The 19710-nt window shown below is 46.0% G+C and overlaps 1 protein-coding gene across 1 annotated transcript in view; it reads left to right on the top strand.

The window, feature by feature from the left end:
• LOC146866935 (importin-9-like) overlaps nt 1–19710 on the top strand; it is a 226533-nt gene that overhangs the window by 48131 nt on the left and 158692 nt on the right. Inside the window, exon 2 of the mRNA XM_085618421.1 lies at nt 2161–2222. Within this exon, the coding sequence (XP_085474547.1) occupies nt 2161–2222 (62 nt within the window). The remainder of the gene's footprint in view (nt 1–2160; nt 2223–19710) is intronic.

Below are 19710 nucleotides of genomic sequence, written 5' to 3'. Positions count from 1 at the left end.
CAAGCTGCTTTACACTTCTTCTGGACTAAGCCTGAAGGCTGCTCTCCACAGCTACCGCTTAGAGAGCTTTTTAAGGTTGTCTTAGACCTCCTAATTCACCATAAGGGTTTTCTGGACTTATGCAGTCTGTCAACTTACATAAGTGTATCATATACCAGGCTAGCCACTCACATGCACAGCTTACAATCTTCATTTCCATATATTTTCCAGTCTTTCAAGGGAGCAGGAGAGTTTTACTCTAAACCGTAACTCTTTCAGAACAGTTTGGTCAGTTGTTGTGGCAATGGTAAAATCAAAGGAGGCGAGGGAAGCCAGCATTTTGTGCATTTTAAGACTTTATCCCTGTACTCAATGTGTTGCTCTATATGACCATTGAGGTGCATCTTCGACACATGGCTCATGTAGCCAATACCAATTTATTGAAAGTTTCTTTTCAAGCTTCATGGAAACATTTGATACGGGTAAATGGAATGTGCCAAATGTGTGGGTAGTGTCGATCTTGATGATACGCCAAAACATCAGGTGATTGGACTGCATTCGCAGATGCACTGGAAGGCCGTCCAGAGGGATGTTTGAATTTAAAAGACCTCCTACCAGGTCAAAATTATTGCATTCTTCTTTTCCGTCCTGTGATGCAGCAGTGTAGGGGTGGACGAGGCCTTGAATGTGTAGAGGGGTCCTTGTGAGTGGAGTAACGCTGTCCCCACTCTACTCTTTCACATGCAAAACTGTCATACAACTAATTTATTCCCAGCCCACACAACCTTGCGATGTGATCCTGCCAAGTGACTGACTGCCAAGCCCTACAGTCTTTGTCATTCCTTTGACTTGTGACAGAATCTGAACGAGTCCTAGCCGCCTTTCAGAGCCATGTGACTGAGCCTTACCTAATACTACCGGTCTTTTACAGGCGATGCCAACATGTGACGAATGTTTCCTCAACCCTGCCTGCCACCCCTGCTTCCACTGTACCTCTCTCTCTTAAGTGATACTTACCTGTGACTGCAGTGTTTGCCAATTGTCAGGAGACATTGTCAGTCTGGTATTTTTAGCTAGCAACGCCGTACCTTCTGCAGCTTGTATTTTTTTAATTGAAAAAGTATACACCCAAGTCTCAAAATGCGAATTTGGCTAAAGGACTGGTTGCGGTTAGTACACTTCACATGGCACCACTTATCAAATTTGTCTGATAGGTGCTCTGCAGCCCCACCTTCAGATGCGGAATAGGAAGGGGCAGTCCTACATGCAATAACACAGATGGTAATACAAGTCAGACATACATTGCTGAAGTAATGAATGTATGGATTATTGGCATTACACACCAATGAGAACTTGAGCATTTCTGTCCACACTTTCATCCATTCACAGCACATAGGGTAGATCATTCGCTAGTACGCGAGAACGAGGTCAGGGACAGCTGGCTTTCAAAGCACTGAGGCAGGCCCCCCCTCTCATGATTCGGCTCGCCCCATTTGCATGACTTCCTTGGCCTCAGCTCTTCATTAGGTCTTGCAAAGGCCTTGTTCTTCTAGGGTGCAAGTTCCGACTAGCTGTTTTCCATCATGTTTCAAATCTTTGAGGCAAACAATAATGCATTGCCAATCGGCATGAACCCTGTACCTCAGACCAAGCCACGTTGCCTCAGCTTTCTTTGTCTGTCTCCACTGTTCACATATAGTTTTCTCCAACTCACACGTCCAGACTTCAAAAAATATATATATTTCTCCCGTTCTGAACAGGATTCGGTTGACCCATTCACAGCCATTGTTTTAGTTTTATGAAACTTTGTCATGTTAAGCACAACAAAATGTTTATAGAGACACTTTGGTTTTGAAATCTTCACACTGTTGCTTTTGTTGGCTCCATCGTCTTTTTTTTTTTTTTAAAGAATATTTAATTTTGTTTTCGGGTGGGTTTTAAAAAAGAGCAGTTATAATGGAAAATTACAGTATTGATGATGAATTCTCGGAAGGGAGCAGTACTTTAGTAATCTGACAATCCTAGAAAACTACATTGTGAACTTCATTTTGCACACAACCAGTAGCAGCTTTGAAGTCTGTGCGCGCTGCATACAGAAGGGAATGTCTGATTCGCAAATCACTTTCACTATTTGTACAAAACTCTATTCACTTTGGCTTTTCTTTCTACTCCTGTTTGCAGAGTTCGGAGTTCATTTGGCGGAGTTGACTGTCGACCCACAGGGAGCACTTGCCATTCGACAAGTGAGTCCGAGTATTATTACATGTATATATTTACTTCACCTCCATCTGTGCGTGTTCATCACATCTCTAAATACAAATTACTCATGGAGAAGGTAATGTGCTCACGACCCAAGCTGGTTAGTAGATTTAAGCTATTGGGATTGCCTCTCTGGATATAGTCCACTGATATAGGTTCATAATTTTCCCTGTAGGCTGTCTCTTTACCTTTAATTTAAAGTTTTAATGTCTGCTGGGTTCCCTATGGAAGCAACTTGCCTACTGCCTGGTATTTATTCTCAATTGCAGGAATAAAGAGAACAGAAAAGGAAAAAAAACACCCTCCATAACCTTTCACTTGTAGACAAGAATCACTGAACATCTCGGTAGCTATACATTTGGGCTGAGCTTTTCTGGTCAAGAGCAGTCTGAATTAAGCAAATTCTCTGTGAATGCATGCCTCTCTGTCTGTCACACCCGCTCTTGTTGGGAGTCTTTTTATCAAGTTTTATTTTTTGTTGTGTAGCAAATATTCTTAGTATTTCAAAGGGCTGTTTGATCCTATTAAGAGTTTTTCTTTCTTTTTTTTTTCTTTTACAGTACATCAGTGTAATGTCAATCAACAATTCAGGTGCATTAATGATGCGCTAATCTTACACCTTCCCGTACAAATTTGTTGCATAGCATCAACTACCCCCCCGCCCCCTTATCTAACATTTGCAAAACCCCCATCCAGTGACCATAGGGCAGCACATGATTATAGTATACAAATAGCATTACATTCCGTAGTATACGGGGTCATTAGGGTATGCGATATGCGGACATCACAATTACTGCTTAAACTAGGAGGGTAGTTTAGCCTCCTACCACTATGGCAGGTACCCAAAAACTCACCTGTCCCACTTTCCAGCATCACTACTCATTTGCCACAATTTCACTGCAATTCGACAATGCCTCAGATTCTGCCTGTGAGGACCACGAGCGGGCTCTAGGACTGTCCTCCTTCCTGGTTCCCCACCCCCTCCCTGGCCCTCTCCCTGAACTGTCTCGTTCCCCAGGAGAAAGACAGTCAGGGGTCCCCAGATGTCTTTCGGCCGCGATTTTATGGGTAATATTTCGGCATAATAATACATGTGATCTTGCCACGTGGACATCGTATTTATCCATTCCTTGAACTTAGGAGTGCGCCCCCGTCCCCATTTGCATGCTACCTTACGTTTCGCTAGGAGCAAACCCATTGCCAAATATTTCCTATGCACTGTTTTTATGTCCTGAGTGAGCCCTAGAAGAGCCATGAGCGGGTTCGGGGATATTTGAGCACCTATCATTGTGGACATCCCGTCAAAAACCTGTGTCCAGTAGGCAGCCACCTGAGGGCAGCTCCACACTAAATGTATGAAATCTGCTCCTTCACTTCCACATCTTGCACAGTTGTCATGTTCCCGCAGTAGGAGTTTGTGCAGTTTGACCGGAGTATGGTATAATCTATGCAGAAATTTTAAGTGTATGAGGCGTAGCCTACTATTGCCTGTGACCTCCTCCGTCTGCTTGCAACTAAATTCCCATAGCTCGTCTGTCAGTGGTATATCTAGGTCGTTGTCCCATTCCCGTCTGGCCCGTGGAGTTTGGGGAGGTGGCGCATTCTGTATGTGTTTATACAAGAGTGATGTGACCTGTCGTGGGGCTTCCGCCTGTAATAAGTCATGTAGGGGTGCAAATATATCTGGCTCTTCGGGAAATGCAGGGGTTACCGCTTTTACGCTTTGCCTAAGTCGAATATACATAAAGGTGTCCTTGGTTGTGGGCACGTGTGCCAAAGAATTGTGCCTTAGAGCGAAATTGTCCCCCGATATATAGATTCCCCCCCCGGCCCCCCCCCAGGTGGTGTAATGCAGACCATCAAGCAGTTTGCGGCATATCCCCTCATTTGTGACTTGCAATAAGGGATTACGTAGCAGGAGCATCCTAGGGGAATACATCATGGGGGCTCCTAACCTGCGTGCAATCTGTCTCCACGCAGCGAGAGTACCGTCCACCGTGGAGGGGTCTCGCTCTCGCTCCTTCGCCCTAGTAAAGAGGTAGCCCTCTGGAGGCATCGGCGACATATAGCCGTCTTCCACCACCAGATGAGGCATGAAGGGAGGCGGGTGAACCCAGTAAACTGCGAAATGTGCCTGCGCACAATAGTAATAGTACTCAAAATTGGGAACATCGTATCCCCCCTGTTGGTACGGCAACATCAATGTGGCTAGGCTGAGCCACGCCTGTTTCCCGCCCCATATAAGTCTTATAAGTTGTGTCTTAAGTGTGTTAAAGAAGGACCTCCTGGGATGGTATGGGATGTTGATGAAGAGATACAGGCATTTAGGTAGTAGAATAATCTTAATAAGGGATATCCTCCCTGCCATCGACAGTGGTAGTCGTATCCATTTGGTGATGTTGTCTTGTCAATATCTACGCCATAATTCGCACGCATCCCTGGTTTTATGTGCCCCTAGGTATTTTAACTCGTCACTCTCCCAAACCAGGGGATAATTCAATTGTGTGGTAGGGTTTTGTGCGTGAGGGGGAATACTGCAGATTTAGTCCAATTTATTTGTATTCCAGAAATGGCGCTGAATTTGGTTATCTCCCTCAACACAGGATTAAGATTCTCTTGAGGCTTTTTGATATACAGGGTCATATCGTTCGCATAGAGGGAGATAAGCAATTGTCTAGCAGGATAAATCAGGGATCTCTCATTGTGATGCTGTCGTAGCTTTGCTGCCAAGGGCTCGATGGCCAAAGCAAATAAAATTGGGGATAGCGGACATCCCTGCTTTGTGCCTCTGGAAACGATAAAGTGAGAAGAACGTGCACCATTCAGCAGGACTGTGGCTATCGGCCGCGTGTACAGCAGTTTAACCGAGTTCAAGAGGGTAAAGGGCATCCCCATGTAACTCAGATTTCCCATCAGGTAATCCCACTCCACTGAATGAAACGCCTTGGTGGCGTCAAAAACCGCCACCGCTGAGCAATTGGGATCTATGCCTTGCAGTACTGCTAAAAGTGTTCTAAGGTTGTGGGATGTGGCACGATTTGGGATGAATCCCGCCTGATCCGGCAACACCAATCTTTCCATCGAAAAACTGAGGCGGATCGCTAAAACCTTTGCTAGGATTTTAGTATCACAATTCAGTAAAGATAGGGGTCGGTATGATTCACAGTGTAGCGGGGATTTGCCGGGTTTTAGTAGCGCGGTTATTTGAGCCTCCCGCATGGTTCTCGGTAGGCTGACCTCCTCTAACGCCGCATAGAACACTTCTTTCAAGATGGGTGCTAAAATTGGTGCGAAGGCTTTATAAAATTCTATTGGCAGGCCTTCTGAGCCCGGGGCTCGCCCTGATTTCATATGCATTATTGCCTCAGTAATCTCGTCCACCTCCAATTCCAAATTCAGGAATTTTTGTTGATTAGGTCCTAACCATGCCAATGCTGTGTCCTCTAAGTATTGTGGCAAATCGAGCGGGGTGCCAGTGTATTATAGTACTCCCGGAACGTATTGAGTTGATCAGAGAGGTTTCTATATATGGTCCCCTGTGCATCTTGTATCTCCGCGACAAAGTTTGAGAACTTGGGGGGGGGGGGGCGGGGTGGGGGGGGGGGGGAGGGGGCCTAATCATGCGTGCTAAAACCTTCCCTGGACGATCACCTTCACCATAAACCCTGGCCAGGTATGGTTTCCCTCAGAAGTTACTTTCCCTGCTCGTGGTTTCCTCGTATTCTGTGAGTGTTTCCCGTATTTTAGCTCTATGTGCCCCATCATTCGGGTGTGCCTGAAGCTCTGTTTCTAGCGCTTTAAGTTCCCCTTCCAGGCTATGCAGGTCCCTGCGTAGAGTTTTGAGTATGCCCCCACCCTTTGAGATACACCATCCCCTGGCCGTGACCTTAAATGCCTCCCAGACAGCAGTGAGGCTGGAAACAGACTGCACATTCCGTTAAAAAAATTCCTTAATTTCCCGCTCAATTTCCGTCCTAAAAACTGTGTCTTGGAGATGCAGGGGATTGAGACGCTAACTGTTATACGGGGTGTGGCTTATCGGGGGCTGCAGCTCCATCACCACGGGGGAATTATCTGAATATGTGTGAGCCACATGGGTTACATGTACTAGCCAATGCGCCATCCCGACTGATACGATCAGGTAGTCAAGTCGAGCCCAAGACGAGTGAACCGCCGAGTGGTGCGTGCCCTCCCGCTGCATAGGGTGTTTATACCGCCATGTGTCAAGTTGGTAGTTGTTGTCTATTATATCTTTTAGTACTCGGTGCGTGGTCGTGAAATGCATTGGGGAAACTAGAGATCTATCCATCTGGGGCTGCACCACTGTATTAAAATCCCCCCCCCCCCCCCAGATAACATAAGTGGTACCTATCGTTTGGATTTTACTCCATAGTAAAAGCAAAGTATGTGGATCGTCAGTATTAGGTCCGTAATAATTCGCGAATGTCACGTCATATGAGTTGAGCCTCCCCCATACCAGGCAGTGCCTCCCGTTAGTATCCGCTTCTGACCCACTGGGCATGAACCTCACTCCTCGTTTGAAAATGGCCACTCCCCGAGAGTAACCGGAGTACAATGCAAAATAACGATATGAGGTACGAGTTCCGCATTCAAGTGTGTTTCTTGCAGCAGTGCGACTGCGATGCGATGTCTAAGTAGCCTCGTACCTGCCTCTTTTACCTAGGGTTATTCAGACTCCGTATATTCCATGATCATACATTTAGATTGTTAATATCCCGTGTGATGTCTGTCATGCCTTCGTCTATCGTGACTGCGACTGAATACTATATTGCCCCTGCTAACCAACTGGGTAGATAACATTGCATCAAACATAAAACACCCTCCCCCCACCCACTACGGCATCCCCAACTCGCCGGGCATACGTACCCTCCCTACTGTTAAGAACCTTCAGTCCAACCAATACTGTCCCTCCTTGTAGGAGATTTGGGGGAACGCCCTCGTGGGAGAGTCACTAGGGGCTCACGCAGTACCCACTCTCCTCCACTGTTGCACCTACCCGCTACACCGCTGCATCAGCGGGCAGCCATGGCAGGAGGGAGGTGAGAGTCCGGGCGGAACAGATAATAATGATATATAAACTTCAATACATCACCAATGTAGGCCAGTTCCTCGGATTCAGATCACCAATGCTGATCACGCGGGTTTCGGTAGCAGTTGCTCGTCTTAGTCTGGATTTGATAGGGGAGACTGGGATCTGGAGTGTTCTTGCCTGCCCGTTCCGGCAGATGCAGCTCGACGATTCCGTTTGAGGTAGTCCTCTGCTTGTTGTGGGTTTTGGAAGAAATGTTGCCTCCCCTGGAGTGTTATCTTTAGTTTCGCTGGGTACATCATAGTGTAGGCAATCAATTGCGCCTGTAGTTTATTCTTCACAGCAGTGAATTTGCGCCTTGCATCTTGCACGGTTTGCGTGAAGTCTGGAAAGAACGACAGTATGGTGTTTTCATAGTGGATTTGTTTCTTCTCTCGAGCAAGGCGAAACACCGTGTCTGTCACTGTAGTTTAAAAAATGTGCTATCACTGGGTGAGGTGGTACTCCAGTGGGTGGGCGGACAGCCAGGGATCTGTGCGCTCTCTCCACCGTGAGGTGGGCAGAGAAGGAGTCTCGACCGAACAGCTCCACGACCAATTTTACAATGAAGTCTTCCATGCGACCCGTATTGGTCGATTCCGCTAAGCCCAGGATGCGCACATTGTTTCTTCTGGATCGGGCTTCTAAATCCTCGTTCTTATCTGCAATTATTTTGAGCAATTTATCCATCTGCGAAACATGTTCTTTGTTTGCCGTGGCGCCATCCTCCAGGTCAGACACTCTATCTGCTTCTTTGAGACGTTGTTCATGGTGGTCTAGTTTATTAACAACTGAGTCCATACGTGTATTCATGGTATCTATTTTCTCAGCGATGGTTGTGAGGCTTTGTTTCATACCATGTAGGAGCGCCTTCCAATCTTCCTCCTCCTGAGTGTCCATGCTATCCGAGTCTGCGTGATCCGCCGAGCTGGACCTGGGTGTTTTGTGTGTTTCAAATGGCAATTTTGTCTGCTTGGTATTGGTACGCCCCATGCTGAGACTTAACGGGGCGCCCTCGGGCGTAGTGTCGGTATATACCGTCACTCCCTAGACGTCGAGATGTATCTGGAGGCTGCCCCAGTAAGTCCTTCCCAAGAGCGCCCAGGACGTAAGCCTGTCAGAGCGGCACAGGTGTTCGGCGTGTTGGGCCCACTGTTCCCTCCAACCCCCACAACTGTATTGCTGAGCTGTCCGTCCCCCTTACTATTCCGGGCATCGGCCTAACCTTCTCTTTGTGCCCGCTCCTCGCGTGTGCTGGTGGTGCTATGACGCGGTATGTCACTGTGTGAATCGTTGGCAATGCAGGGAGCCACCACTAGATGCGCCGGAGATAGTCGGGACTCGCAGCCTTAATCCGTGGCTGTCAGGAGTGCCGCACCTCCCCCCGCAGTCAGCCGCCAATGGTGCCAGAGGGACTCCGCACCTCACTCAAAATGGCCGTCACGCAGCGTATTCTTTATGGGTATTTGCAGGATGACAACTCTGGTGGCGATGCTGCACACGATCACAGAAGGGAGAGGCTCCGCTGGGTCCCCGCCGCACACAGTTATGCTTGGGTAGGTCACCCGCCAGCGTCTACTATTGCAGTATCTTGTGCTGGTTCCCGTGGCGCCCGTCAGTCGAAATGGCGGCTGTCTCCCCCCCCCCCCCCCCCCCCCGGGCTATGGCAGCTACACCTGATCAGGGGACGGTGAAGGTCTCCCGGGCCAGGCGCTATACTGCGCAGTGTCCTTAGGCAGGGGATCCGGCAGAGGCACCCGCCTCGGAGGAGCACAGTGCTATTACGGCATACAGTAGTATGACGGGCCGGCAAACCACACCCGCCCGCAGGGCCCACGCGACCCTGGGCTCGCCTAGCCGTCGCAGCCGTCTTCCCAAACGAGGCCGGAGGGGCAGCCGTCTGTAGGGACCGTCATCAGTCTGCCATTTCGTCGCGATCGGTCTCCTTCGTCCAGAAACTGCACCGCCGTGATCAGTGGCGATTCCGGTCTTCTGTGGTGTAGAAAACAGAGCTTAGTTTTAGCCAAGGATGGGGCCTAATGATATTGTTCCGCTCGGCAGGGCAGGAGCCTCACTGGTGTGCGGCCATCTTGATCGCGCGCCACCTAGCGCACCCCCCGATCCTATGAGAGTTAACCTGTCATTCTGAAGGCTGCGCAAGCCAACAAATACTCGGAGAGAGCCCACCAGAGCCGAGCAAAGGGTAACTTCTGGCTCTATGAGCCTGTGCATGAGATCAGCCTTAAAACTATTTGGCATGTAACAAAGCTTTCCAGAATATGATGAAGTGGGCATCCTGCGTCCTAAACCACCTGTTTGATATCCTGGACAGTCGGGAAGGTTAAGGCTCTCTTTGGTCTTATTCATTTTCGAAGTATTCATGGAGATCCTCGCTTTCTTGTCATTGCGTAGGAATTCAGAGATGTGTTTGTCCACGGTTTTAAAAAAGGAGGGGGGAAGGAACGTCTGGGAGCATACTGGAAAATAAATTAACCAGTGGAGCTGTTGTCATTTTGACAGTTTCGGCCCAACCCCACCAGGTAACAAGTTTGGGAGACCAAGCGTTCAACTTTTTTATTTTATTTTGGTCAGTGTTTTATTGTCATTAGTGGTGATTTAGTTTTTCAAGTCTCTACCAAACCAGATACCTACATATTTAAGGGCTTCTGGCTGCCATTTCAAACTCAAATAGTCTATCACTGAGGAAGTACAGTGGATATTTAGTGGTAAGACCTCGGTTTTGTCCCTGTTAAGGGAGCAGCCTGACACGGAGTGCCTCTCTAGCTCCTGCATAATGCGGGGAATGACCCAATCAGCCTCCTCGGTAAATAACAGAACGCCCTCAGCCTATGCAGCTACCAATTGCCTGCAAGAGCTGAAGTTAATACTGTTAATATCGGGATTATACCCAAGTGTCGCTAGCAATGGCTCAGTAACCAGCAGAAAGAGAATGGGGAAAGTTGGCTTCCCTGGTGGGTACCTGCGACAGTTGGGAGAAAAAGTATTTCACATGGAAGCGTTTCACCCAAGTACATCAGGTTATACGACTGCATAGAGAAGTAATTATTAAAATTGAGTATTTTTTTATTACATTTTTTGAAAAATAACATTGGTACGTGATAAATCTCAGAGAGCGGTCAGATAAGCATTACATTAAATACACCATTGTGAATAGAAGAGTTGAATGATGAGCCCAGCGTCTGATAAGACACAGGTGGTGTAGAAGCTACAATTTTTTTTTAATGAAATTAGAAGCATTTGAATACACAAAATGTTGGACCCAATTGGCCTGTCAAAGTCTAATATAGTGAAACACCTTTGGCTTGGTAAGTGAATTTACTTTTTGGTATAATATGGAATGTGGATCGGCGTACCTAGATGGAGGCAATAATTCTTACTGGAAAGTGGCATATAAAGGGGATACACAGAGAATGGAAGTTAAGAGTTAAAGGGGGCGGTCTCTTCTAGATCTGGTTATTGTTTGAATAGTACCCCTCTTAAAAGGGACATGGGAGATCCTTGTGATATCTGTAAAATTCTTTAAGTGTTTGACATGGATCAATTTTGGCAGTTTATTTTTCTGTAGGTAGACATCAAGGGTGTAGTTTCCTAGAAGAATGCAGAGTGTGTTTTGTGGTAGGTTGTGTAATCTACACTGTGAATGATGCAAAGCCATGTCCACCAAGTATGGAATGTTAAATTTGTCAAGCATTTTTTATTTTTTTATTTTGTAACAATCTTTATTCATTTTGCATTTTTCACCCCACACATATCCCACCCACTCCGCCACCCCCTGCTCAGACAGGAGAAAAGTTTAATACGCCATATACATTCCAAAATTCATTACATTATTTCATGCAACGTGGTAAACTACTTCCATCTCCTATTTCTAATTACAATACAATTTACTTCATTTATTACAAATAACAAAAATAACCCCAGAAAAGATATTGTCCTAAAGTGACTAGTGCAAATACGATAAAGTACATATTCTTACTTCATCTTCATTCCTTGCTTTGAGTTTGGATCCAGACACGTAGAGGGTTAAACATTTTCATACCTTTTCTACGCTGATTACTCCCTTTTCGCCTATATGGCTATTTCTAGACTATACATTGTTAGCAACCTGGCAAGCCATTGTTGAAAAGCTGGGGCATTGGAATCCAACCAGGCAGCCTCAAATAAACATTTGTAAAACCGCCATAGAAATAAAAATCAATTAATGCCCTGCCCTTAGCCGATTAGTCTCAAAAGTCCCTAGCAGGATTACATTCTCAGACAGTTATTTCCGTTTTTAAAACTTCCGATAGAAAATTCATAATGTCGTTAATACATTTTTGCAGAACATGACATGATGCAAAAATATGAACACTATCTGTATTCTAAAATTCACAGTGAGGACAACATGTTCCCTTCCCTCCACCCCATTTTGCGATTTTGTCAGGTGTATAACACAAAAAGCAAGTTTTATAAAACTGTGCCTGTAGCCTGGTAGACATTAAAACCCACTTCGATAACTCATGGGCATACAAAAATGTCTCGTCTGACACTCCTACTTTCACCTGCCATTTTCTGGAGTACTTGTCCAGACATTTGGGAGGGCTGCGTTTATAAGTGTGTGTATCCCCCCAATAGATCTTACTTTATCTTGGTTTATTCTTTCAATAATTTCAACTTTCTCAAATTTTGCCTGCCCCCTCCTTTCTCTACAAGAAAATATCTAATATGGATACATTTTAAAAAATGTCACCAATCCAAAGTAAAATCTTCTTTCGGTTCTTTGAAGGATCAAAGACCAGTGGGGGGAAAAAGCACTACCAATCCGATTAATTTCCGCCCTCTTCCATTTTCCCACGCAAGCATCTCTAAAAACTTCCGCGAGTGCAAAATTATTATCTAAGGGTGTATAGAATGGTAATCTACCAATTCCACATACTCTCCGTATGGCACTCCATACTTTAAAAACACTAAAGAGGGTCTTGAACCAGACTTTTTTTTAGTAGCTGTCCTGCAGCTGGTGCCACAGACACCCACTGGTTTCTTTCCCTAATATACGTTCAAAGGCAGAGGGGATTTTATCTGTCCATTGTCCGATTGGGTCTGTAATAACTCTTGGCTATGTATTAGTGTAGTGGCCCAATAATATTTCTAATTCGGGAGAGCCAGCCCCCCTCTATCCCTAGGCAGAGTGAGAAACCTAAATGCCTGCCGTGGTCGTGCATATGCTCCGATAAATCGAGAGAATGTATGCTCTATTAACTTGAAGCACTGTGGTGTGAATTCCAAACATATTGCTCTAAAAAGATATAAGATTTATGGAAGGAAGGAAGAGCACTTTTATGACGTCGCATCTTCCTCCCATGGATAAATAAAGGTTGTTAAGCTTTTGGAGGTCCTTTTTCATACTGCGCACCACGGGTTCCAGATTTCTCCTTAACCATATTGTCTAACCTGGAGGTAACACTGATGCCTAGGTATATAGCCTTTTCTACCACCCGTTAGCCTGTCATCTTGATCTCATCATTGAGGACAACCTGGGTCTTTTCTCGATTCAATGCATACCCCAAGATTTGTCTGAAGCATTCTGCCTCTTCAATTACCGTTAATGCAGAGTGCAAGTCTGCCATCACGAAAGCAATATAGTCTGCGTAGGCGAGGGTCTTGGTAGCCCAATTCTGAGACCATATTGCTGGTATTTGGCCATTGTTCTCTAATCTACGAATAAATGTATCAATATAGATCGCAAACAAAAGAGGGGAGCATAGGCAGCCCTGCCTGGTACCCCGAGAGATTGGAAACTCTTTCGAGAGTATACCGTTCACCATCACTGCGGCTGATGGTTCAACATATAGTTGTTTAATTGCTTGAATAAATCCCTCCCCTATCCCGATCCTAGACACGGCAATCCACAGATATTGCCAGGAGACCCTATGGAAGGCTTTTTCTGCATCTAATAAAACCAATGCCATAGGGTCTCCTGCAACAGTAGTGATATCAAACAGTGTGATAACTCTCAAGGTGTGGTTTATTGTGGACCTCCCAGGGACAAACCTTTGTCAGACGCTCTGAAATAACCTTGTATATTATGCGTTTTAATCTGCTCGCTAGTAATTTTGAGTACATTTTTGATTTGCAGTTTATTAATGTAATGGGGCGGTATGAACCCAATTGTGCCAGGGTTTTAAAAAAAAAATTATTTTAAGGACTCCACAATTTTTGCTCGTGACCATGATGCGGGGGTTGCCCTCCGTTAAATATATACGAACAGTTCATTAAGGATTTTTTTTTTTTAACTGGCTCGCGAAGATGACGTAAAACTCGGTTGGTATGCTTTCGGTCCCAGCCACTTCCCCTTTGCTAAGCTATTCAAGGTCACCCATAATTCTGATCAGCATGGTGGGCTATCTAAGCTTTCCTGTTCTTCTTTTTCATATTTCTCATATGGTACGGGATTTAGGTACCCCTTAATATCCCCCTGATCCCTCTTGTCATCAGACGTATAAAGAGAGCAATAAAACCTCCCAAATGCATCCCTTATGGAATCTGGAATGGTGGTCTGCCCCATCTCCGGATCGATAATTCCTCGAATTATATTGGGTTTCGTTTGCTGCCTGGTGCAAACTGCTAGTTGGTAGCCAACCTGTTCATTTAGTTCATAAACGATTTCCTTCCATGCTACAACTTTGCTTACAGCTTTGTCCGTAAATACATTGATAATGGCTGCCTTTGCAATTGCTATCCGCCGTTGTGTTGACCCAAGATCCTGACCTTCCTTAACCGCCCTGAACAAATTCTCTTCTGCTACCACCAGGTTATCCTGTAATGTCTTTAGCGACTGCTTGTTAAGTTTCAGGGAATATCACAATGTTTCCCCCCAAATTCCTGCTTTCATGGCATCCCATACCACCTCAGTTGTGGTGCTCCCTATATTCTCTTCCAAAAATATTGGGATCCAGCTTTTTATATGGGTGCAATATTCAGTATCCGGGAGTTAAGCTCTGTCAAATGTCCAGGACCTAGAGTTAAAATTGGCTACCTCTATTTCCAGCTCTAGTACTAACGGATTATGGTCCAATAGTACTTGTGGTAGTTTCTCTATATGGCAAATTGAATTACATGAGTTAGAAATAAACATGTAATCTAATCTAGCATGGGGCATTTGTGGATTAGAAAAATAAGTGTACCCTGGATCGTTTGATTTTAACAACTGCCAGCAGTCAACTAAGCCATGAGTCTGACACATATTCCTTAAGGCGTGAAATACTTTTCATCATCATCAACGATCTTTATTCGGATATTAAAAACATCCATAAAAGTACATGTACATCACAACAATTCATCCAAATTAAAACAATCATTTAAAAAATGTTAAGAAAATATCACAGTTAATTTTATAAAGTAAACTTCCTGTCAAATACAGGTATCTTAACAATACCATTATTTTACAGTACTACGTGCATTATATTTCAGCCTGGCATATGCTACAGTTGAGACAATCCACAACTGATTAGCTATAACATGTGCAAAAGAGCTACCACTAATACAAATATACAATATGCAAACTGAGTAATCAGACCATGATCATTGATGCTCGAGAACGTATAGCAGATTGAAGAAAACAACTAACTCTGAAGATTACATCGTCAGAGCCTAGCATCAATAAATCTCTAAATGCCAGGTTAAAATCCATCAGTACATTCTCTCTAAAATACGGGATTAGGTAATGTTTAGTATATTTTACATAAAAACCACAGAAAAACATAAAATGTAAAAGGCTTTGTTTTCCACCTAAATTACAGGGACAGCTTAAATGTTCCGAATTTTTGTGGAAGACTAATGGGAAGCAAAGTAGGTTTTTAATGCTCCCGTCCCTGAAACGAAACAGCAAACTCCTATTCCATCTGCCTGTTTCTTTCGCAAGTAACCCTGGGGCAAATTATTAGACCTGTCACTTGTTTCCAAAACGGGAATGTACCTTTTAATAGCAGATTTTACAAGCTCGGTCCTTTCCCTCTCTTTTCGGTAAAGATCATACAAAGCCCTTTTTAGGTCTCGGCACGAAGGCTGCGCTTGCGCAGTCTCGGTCTGAGATTTAATGACTTGAAGAAGAGAGGCTTGAACCCGCCCCTCTTCTCCCCTGTTCTCCATTGGCTGGCCTCTTGAATGCTGGCCAGCCATTGGAGAAGAGGTCCGTCACTCCGAACAGGCCCCGTCCTTTTCGGATTCGGGGGCGTGTTTTTTCCAACTTTTCTAATTATCTCCTCCAGCCAATGGCAAGAGGAGAGAAAAGGAAAACACGCCCCCGAATTCGAAACCGCCACTGCGTTTCTCCGAGGCATTTCTGCTTCGCCTCGGAGAAAGGCAGTGGTGTTCTTGTCTGTGAAATGTTGGTTCTACTGAGGTCACAGTGCGCTCTGGTACTTGCACTCTTTCAGTTTTGTGTTTAGGAATGCTGTGCCCTCCCATCAACTTTAACATAGAAAAAATCTTGGATCGCAATGTCGGAACTTTGCCTTTCTCATTACCAGACCCACTGTTTTTTTCGTTATTATTCTAAAACAGCCCATAAACATTTCGGAGCCAGGCTTGGCAAAGTTTGAGAGAGTTTCCCTAGTTAGCTTTCCGGAGAACTGCTTCAAAAGTGACGCACCTCTGGCAGCCGTAAGACCTGTCAGCCCGCTTCATGTCAACCACCAGTGCACGGCATCGGGGGACGAGAGACCCCCACGAGGCCCGGGGAATCGCGGCCGTGTCTCCGCACCTCTGAGTATGTTCCCTCCTGGTGGGGGCACTTGTGTCTGATCCATCCCGCCGTCGGAGCTCTTCACAGGGCGCAGCACGGGCGTCCTCCGGGTCCGCGGCGCATTGAGGCCCCCGTTGGCACACCCAGCCGCAGCCAAACCGTAGATCGCGTTTCCACTCGGGTCATAAAATCAAAACAAGAAATACCTCCTCCGGATCCGTCCCGCCGCGCGGAACCTCGATTGTTCCCGAGATAAGTTACACGCGAAATTAATTCAGACAAGGGAGGCCTTGCCAGAAAGACAGACAGGACCCTGCGGGGTTCGCGGGTGACTGAGGCCTGCGAACTCGGCTCCCTCGCCAAGGATAGCGTGGGTCGTACTTTTGAGTCGTGTGTTTTCACCTCCGCGCTCTCCGCGGCCCTCTTCACATCGCGTCAGTAAACCCGGCCTCTCTTGTCTAAGCACTTGAGCTGGAGTGGTATGTGAGGCAGAAATCCGACCTCAGGCGAGTGTCTGAACGCGGGAGCAAGAGCGCGTCTGTTAATTAGAGCTGACGTGGGATTCGCTAATTAGAGAGCACAGTTTGCGCCCGGGTCGGAGTTGTGGACTTCAAAACAGACAGCATGTTATTCCCCATTCCAGTGCGCATTAACTGCGATCGGTGACCACTCCTACCTGTCAAATGGAATTTGCGGCAGACTCATAATTCCCTTCTTGGCACAAACACTGTATAGACTGTGAGGAATGTAAATCCAGGGTTAGAGGGTCACAGTACCTGTCAGTATATGACACCGTGGAATCTGAACCAAGCAATGGGGTGCACAATGCCTGCAGTGGTAATGTGAGGAATCCGAATCCAGGGTTAGAGGGGCACAATACCTGACAGAGTGTGACACTGGAAACTGATCCAGCGATGGGGCGTTCAGTACCTGCATAAGGAATCAGGATCCAGGGTTAGAGGGGCACAGTACCTACCTAGCTGTATGTGACACTCTGGTATCTGAACCAAGCACTGGGGTGCACTGTGCCTGCAGTGGTAGGGATGCACAATGCCTGCAGTGGTAGGGATGCACAAGGGATGCTCAATGCCTGCAGTGGTAGGATGCACAACGCCTGATCCAACGTTGATTTGGATTAACCCACATTTGAAAACGAGAGGTTTCAGCTCTTACCATGTCTATTCCTAATATGCCGATTTTGGTATCCTTGTGAGACATGTGATATCTTTACATAGGCTTCTATCTAGACAAAACCATGTATTGCTTCTAATTTTATCCTTTCATCCTTTTATCTTTTCTCGCTGTATATATTTCTTGATAGACTGGTTACACAACTATTCTTTGCTGATCAATTGCGGTTGAGTTATACACACATAGATTTAGTTCCAGTGTCTTTTGCCGCGACTGTCGTGTTTGAATAAATACGTATATTGCAGTTCTTACGAGAAATCGCAATAGTAAAAGTATTGGTATTGCCCCCAAAAAATGGGAAGGGGGCATTATGGCAGTGTTTTGTATTTGCGCGTTTTCTATAAAGCTTTATTGAAACCAATTTGGGTGAATTCGCGCTATGTTAGACATAGACTAGTTGTTTGTCTAAACGATACAGTGGTGGGGGAAATTCTGAAGCGCACCAAATTAGATTGTTTTACAGTGAGTTACGGGATATATATAGATTTAGTTCTAATGCTCTTATTTTCAATTTTCTAATTTGAACAAATGCGCGTATTGTACTATGTACGAGAAAGCGCTGTAGCTAAACTCACTGTATTGCCCTTTAATATGGGATTGAGGTATTGTGGCAATTTTTAGGTCTCAGCTCGAAGGCTGCGCTTGCGCAGTCTCGGTCCAAGATTTAATGTTTTGGAGAAGAGGGGCTTGAACCCGCCCCTCTTCTCTCCTCTTCTCCATTGGCTGGCCTCTTGAATGCTCGCCAGCCATTGGAGAAGAGGATTGTCTCTCCGAACAGGCCCCGTCCTTTTCGGATTCGGGGGCGTGTTTTTTGCTACTTTTCTGATTATCTCCTCCAGCCAATGGCAAGAGGAGAGAAAAAGAAAACACGCCCCCGAATCCGAAAACGCCGCTGCGTTTCTCCGAGGCATTTCTGCTTCGCCTCGGAGAAAGGCAGTGGTGTGCTTGTTCGAGTGTGTTCTAAAACCACAGCACAAGTTTTTGGGGGTAATTTTAAACCAGCACATCCGCAGAATCCCCAAATCCCAGCGGCTTTTGCCATATGCCATCTCTTTAAGTACTGTGTAATGGGAGCTTACTGGTCTCTTTCGCTGTAATAGACACGTCTCTGGTATCCGTGCTTTCCATGTGTGTGTTAACAGCTCACTCGCTACTTGCTCCTCTACCTTCGCTCTCCTTTCCCTCTGATAAAATCTTGACCATGTTCTGGTTTTCGAAAAGCGGCTGCACAGTGTGAGGCAGGAGCCCAGTGGGGTGGTCGCAGCAAAGTTCATGTATGCCCTCGCTCCTTACCCGAGCGCTGCTCCAGTGGCGACTTCGTCCCACTCGCGGCTGCTCGTCCCCGTTGCTTCTGTGTGGGTGCCCCGGTACCTCTGTGTTCAATGAGGCCTCTGATGTGTGTCCGACAGGAGTGAGGCCGACCGCACAACTCTGCACACCAGGGGGGCCGCAGCTCTCTGGCCCGACGACTCCGAACAATGTCCGGGTCCACGACAATGTTCCTTGGTTCCCTGGATCATGGGCAGGGCCCAGGGATTTTCACCACTGCCTGTCACTACTTGGGAGAATCGGCCCAGTGAAGCGCGTGGGCATCCGCCGATAGCGGAGCAGCTCGCCTCCGGTCGGAGCCCCAGGTCTCACGGGCTCCGCGTTCACTCGATCGGCACGCAGCCCTCCTGCTTTTCCACTGACCAGCAGCTTCGGTGTGGACGGGAAATGCCCCTGGGGAGCCTCCTGCTTCAGAGTGAATGGCTTGCTACGTGCAGGCACTGTCCTATCAGGAAATATGCCATGGGCTCAAAGCGGAGCTTAGTTCTGTGCGACAGGTATCACATTTACTCTGCGTGTGCCCTGCTCGGTACTAGTTTGAGCTGGGAATCCAGAAAAAGCCTGTGATCGTCTTGTCCGTGCAAAGCTGTCAGTTTAAAACATTCAATTAATAAGTTTCCCTTCCGTTAGTTCACTGCTCAATTATAAATACCCAATTAAATCATCCAGATAATTATCTCTTTACGGCCCTTCATCGGACACGTATGGTTAGCACAATGCACTGCTTTTAAAGCTTTAAAGTGTGTTTTTAGATACAGAAAACAACCCCTCAAACTTGCTTCAACCCTTTTAGTGCACTGCTCAAACTTACTCTGCCATTCATTACCTTGTTTAAATGTATCAGTGGTGCAGACCCCCGATTCAGAAATGAAAGTGTTTTAAGAGGACGTATGTATAGAAACATTAGAGTCATTATCACGTTGGTAAGTGATGCAAAAGAGATTTAAGGAAGCAGGTGTGTATGCATCTCCTCGTCTGCAACACTAAACGTCATGTTACCAGGGCTCTTGTTCCCAAGTGTGATAGTCTCCTCTTTTCGAGTTTCAGTAAAGTATCTCCTCTCTTACTACCTAAACCCGTCCATTTGAGAGTGATTAAGCTATTGACATTGTAAATAACA

Source organism: Triturus cristatus, chromosome 1_2, assembly GCF_964204655.1.
Source record: "Triturus cristatus chromosome 1_2, aTriCri1.1, whole genome shotgun sequence".
In the NCBI taxonomy this organism is placed as follows: Eukaryota; Metazoa; Chordata; class Amphibia; order Caudata; family Salamandridae; genus Triturus; species Triturus cristatus.
This window is presented reverse-complemented; position numbering and strand designations above follow the sequence as displayed.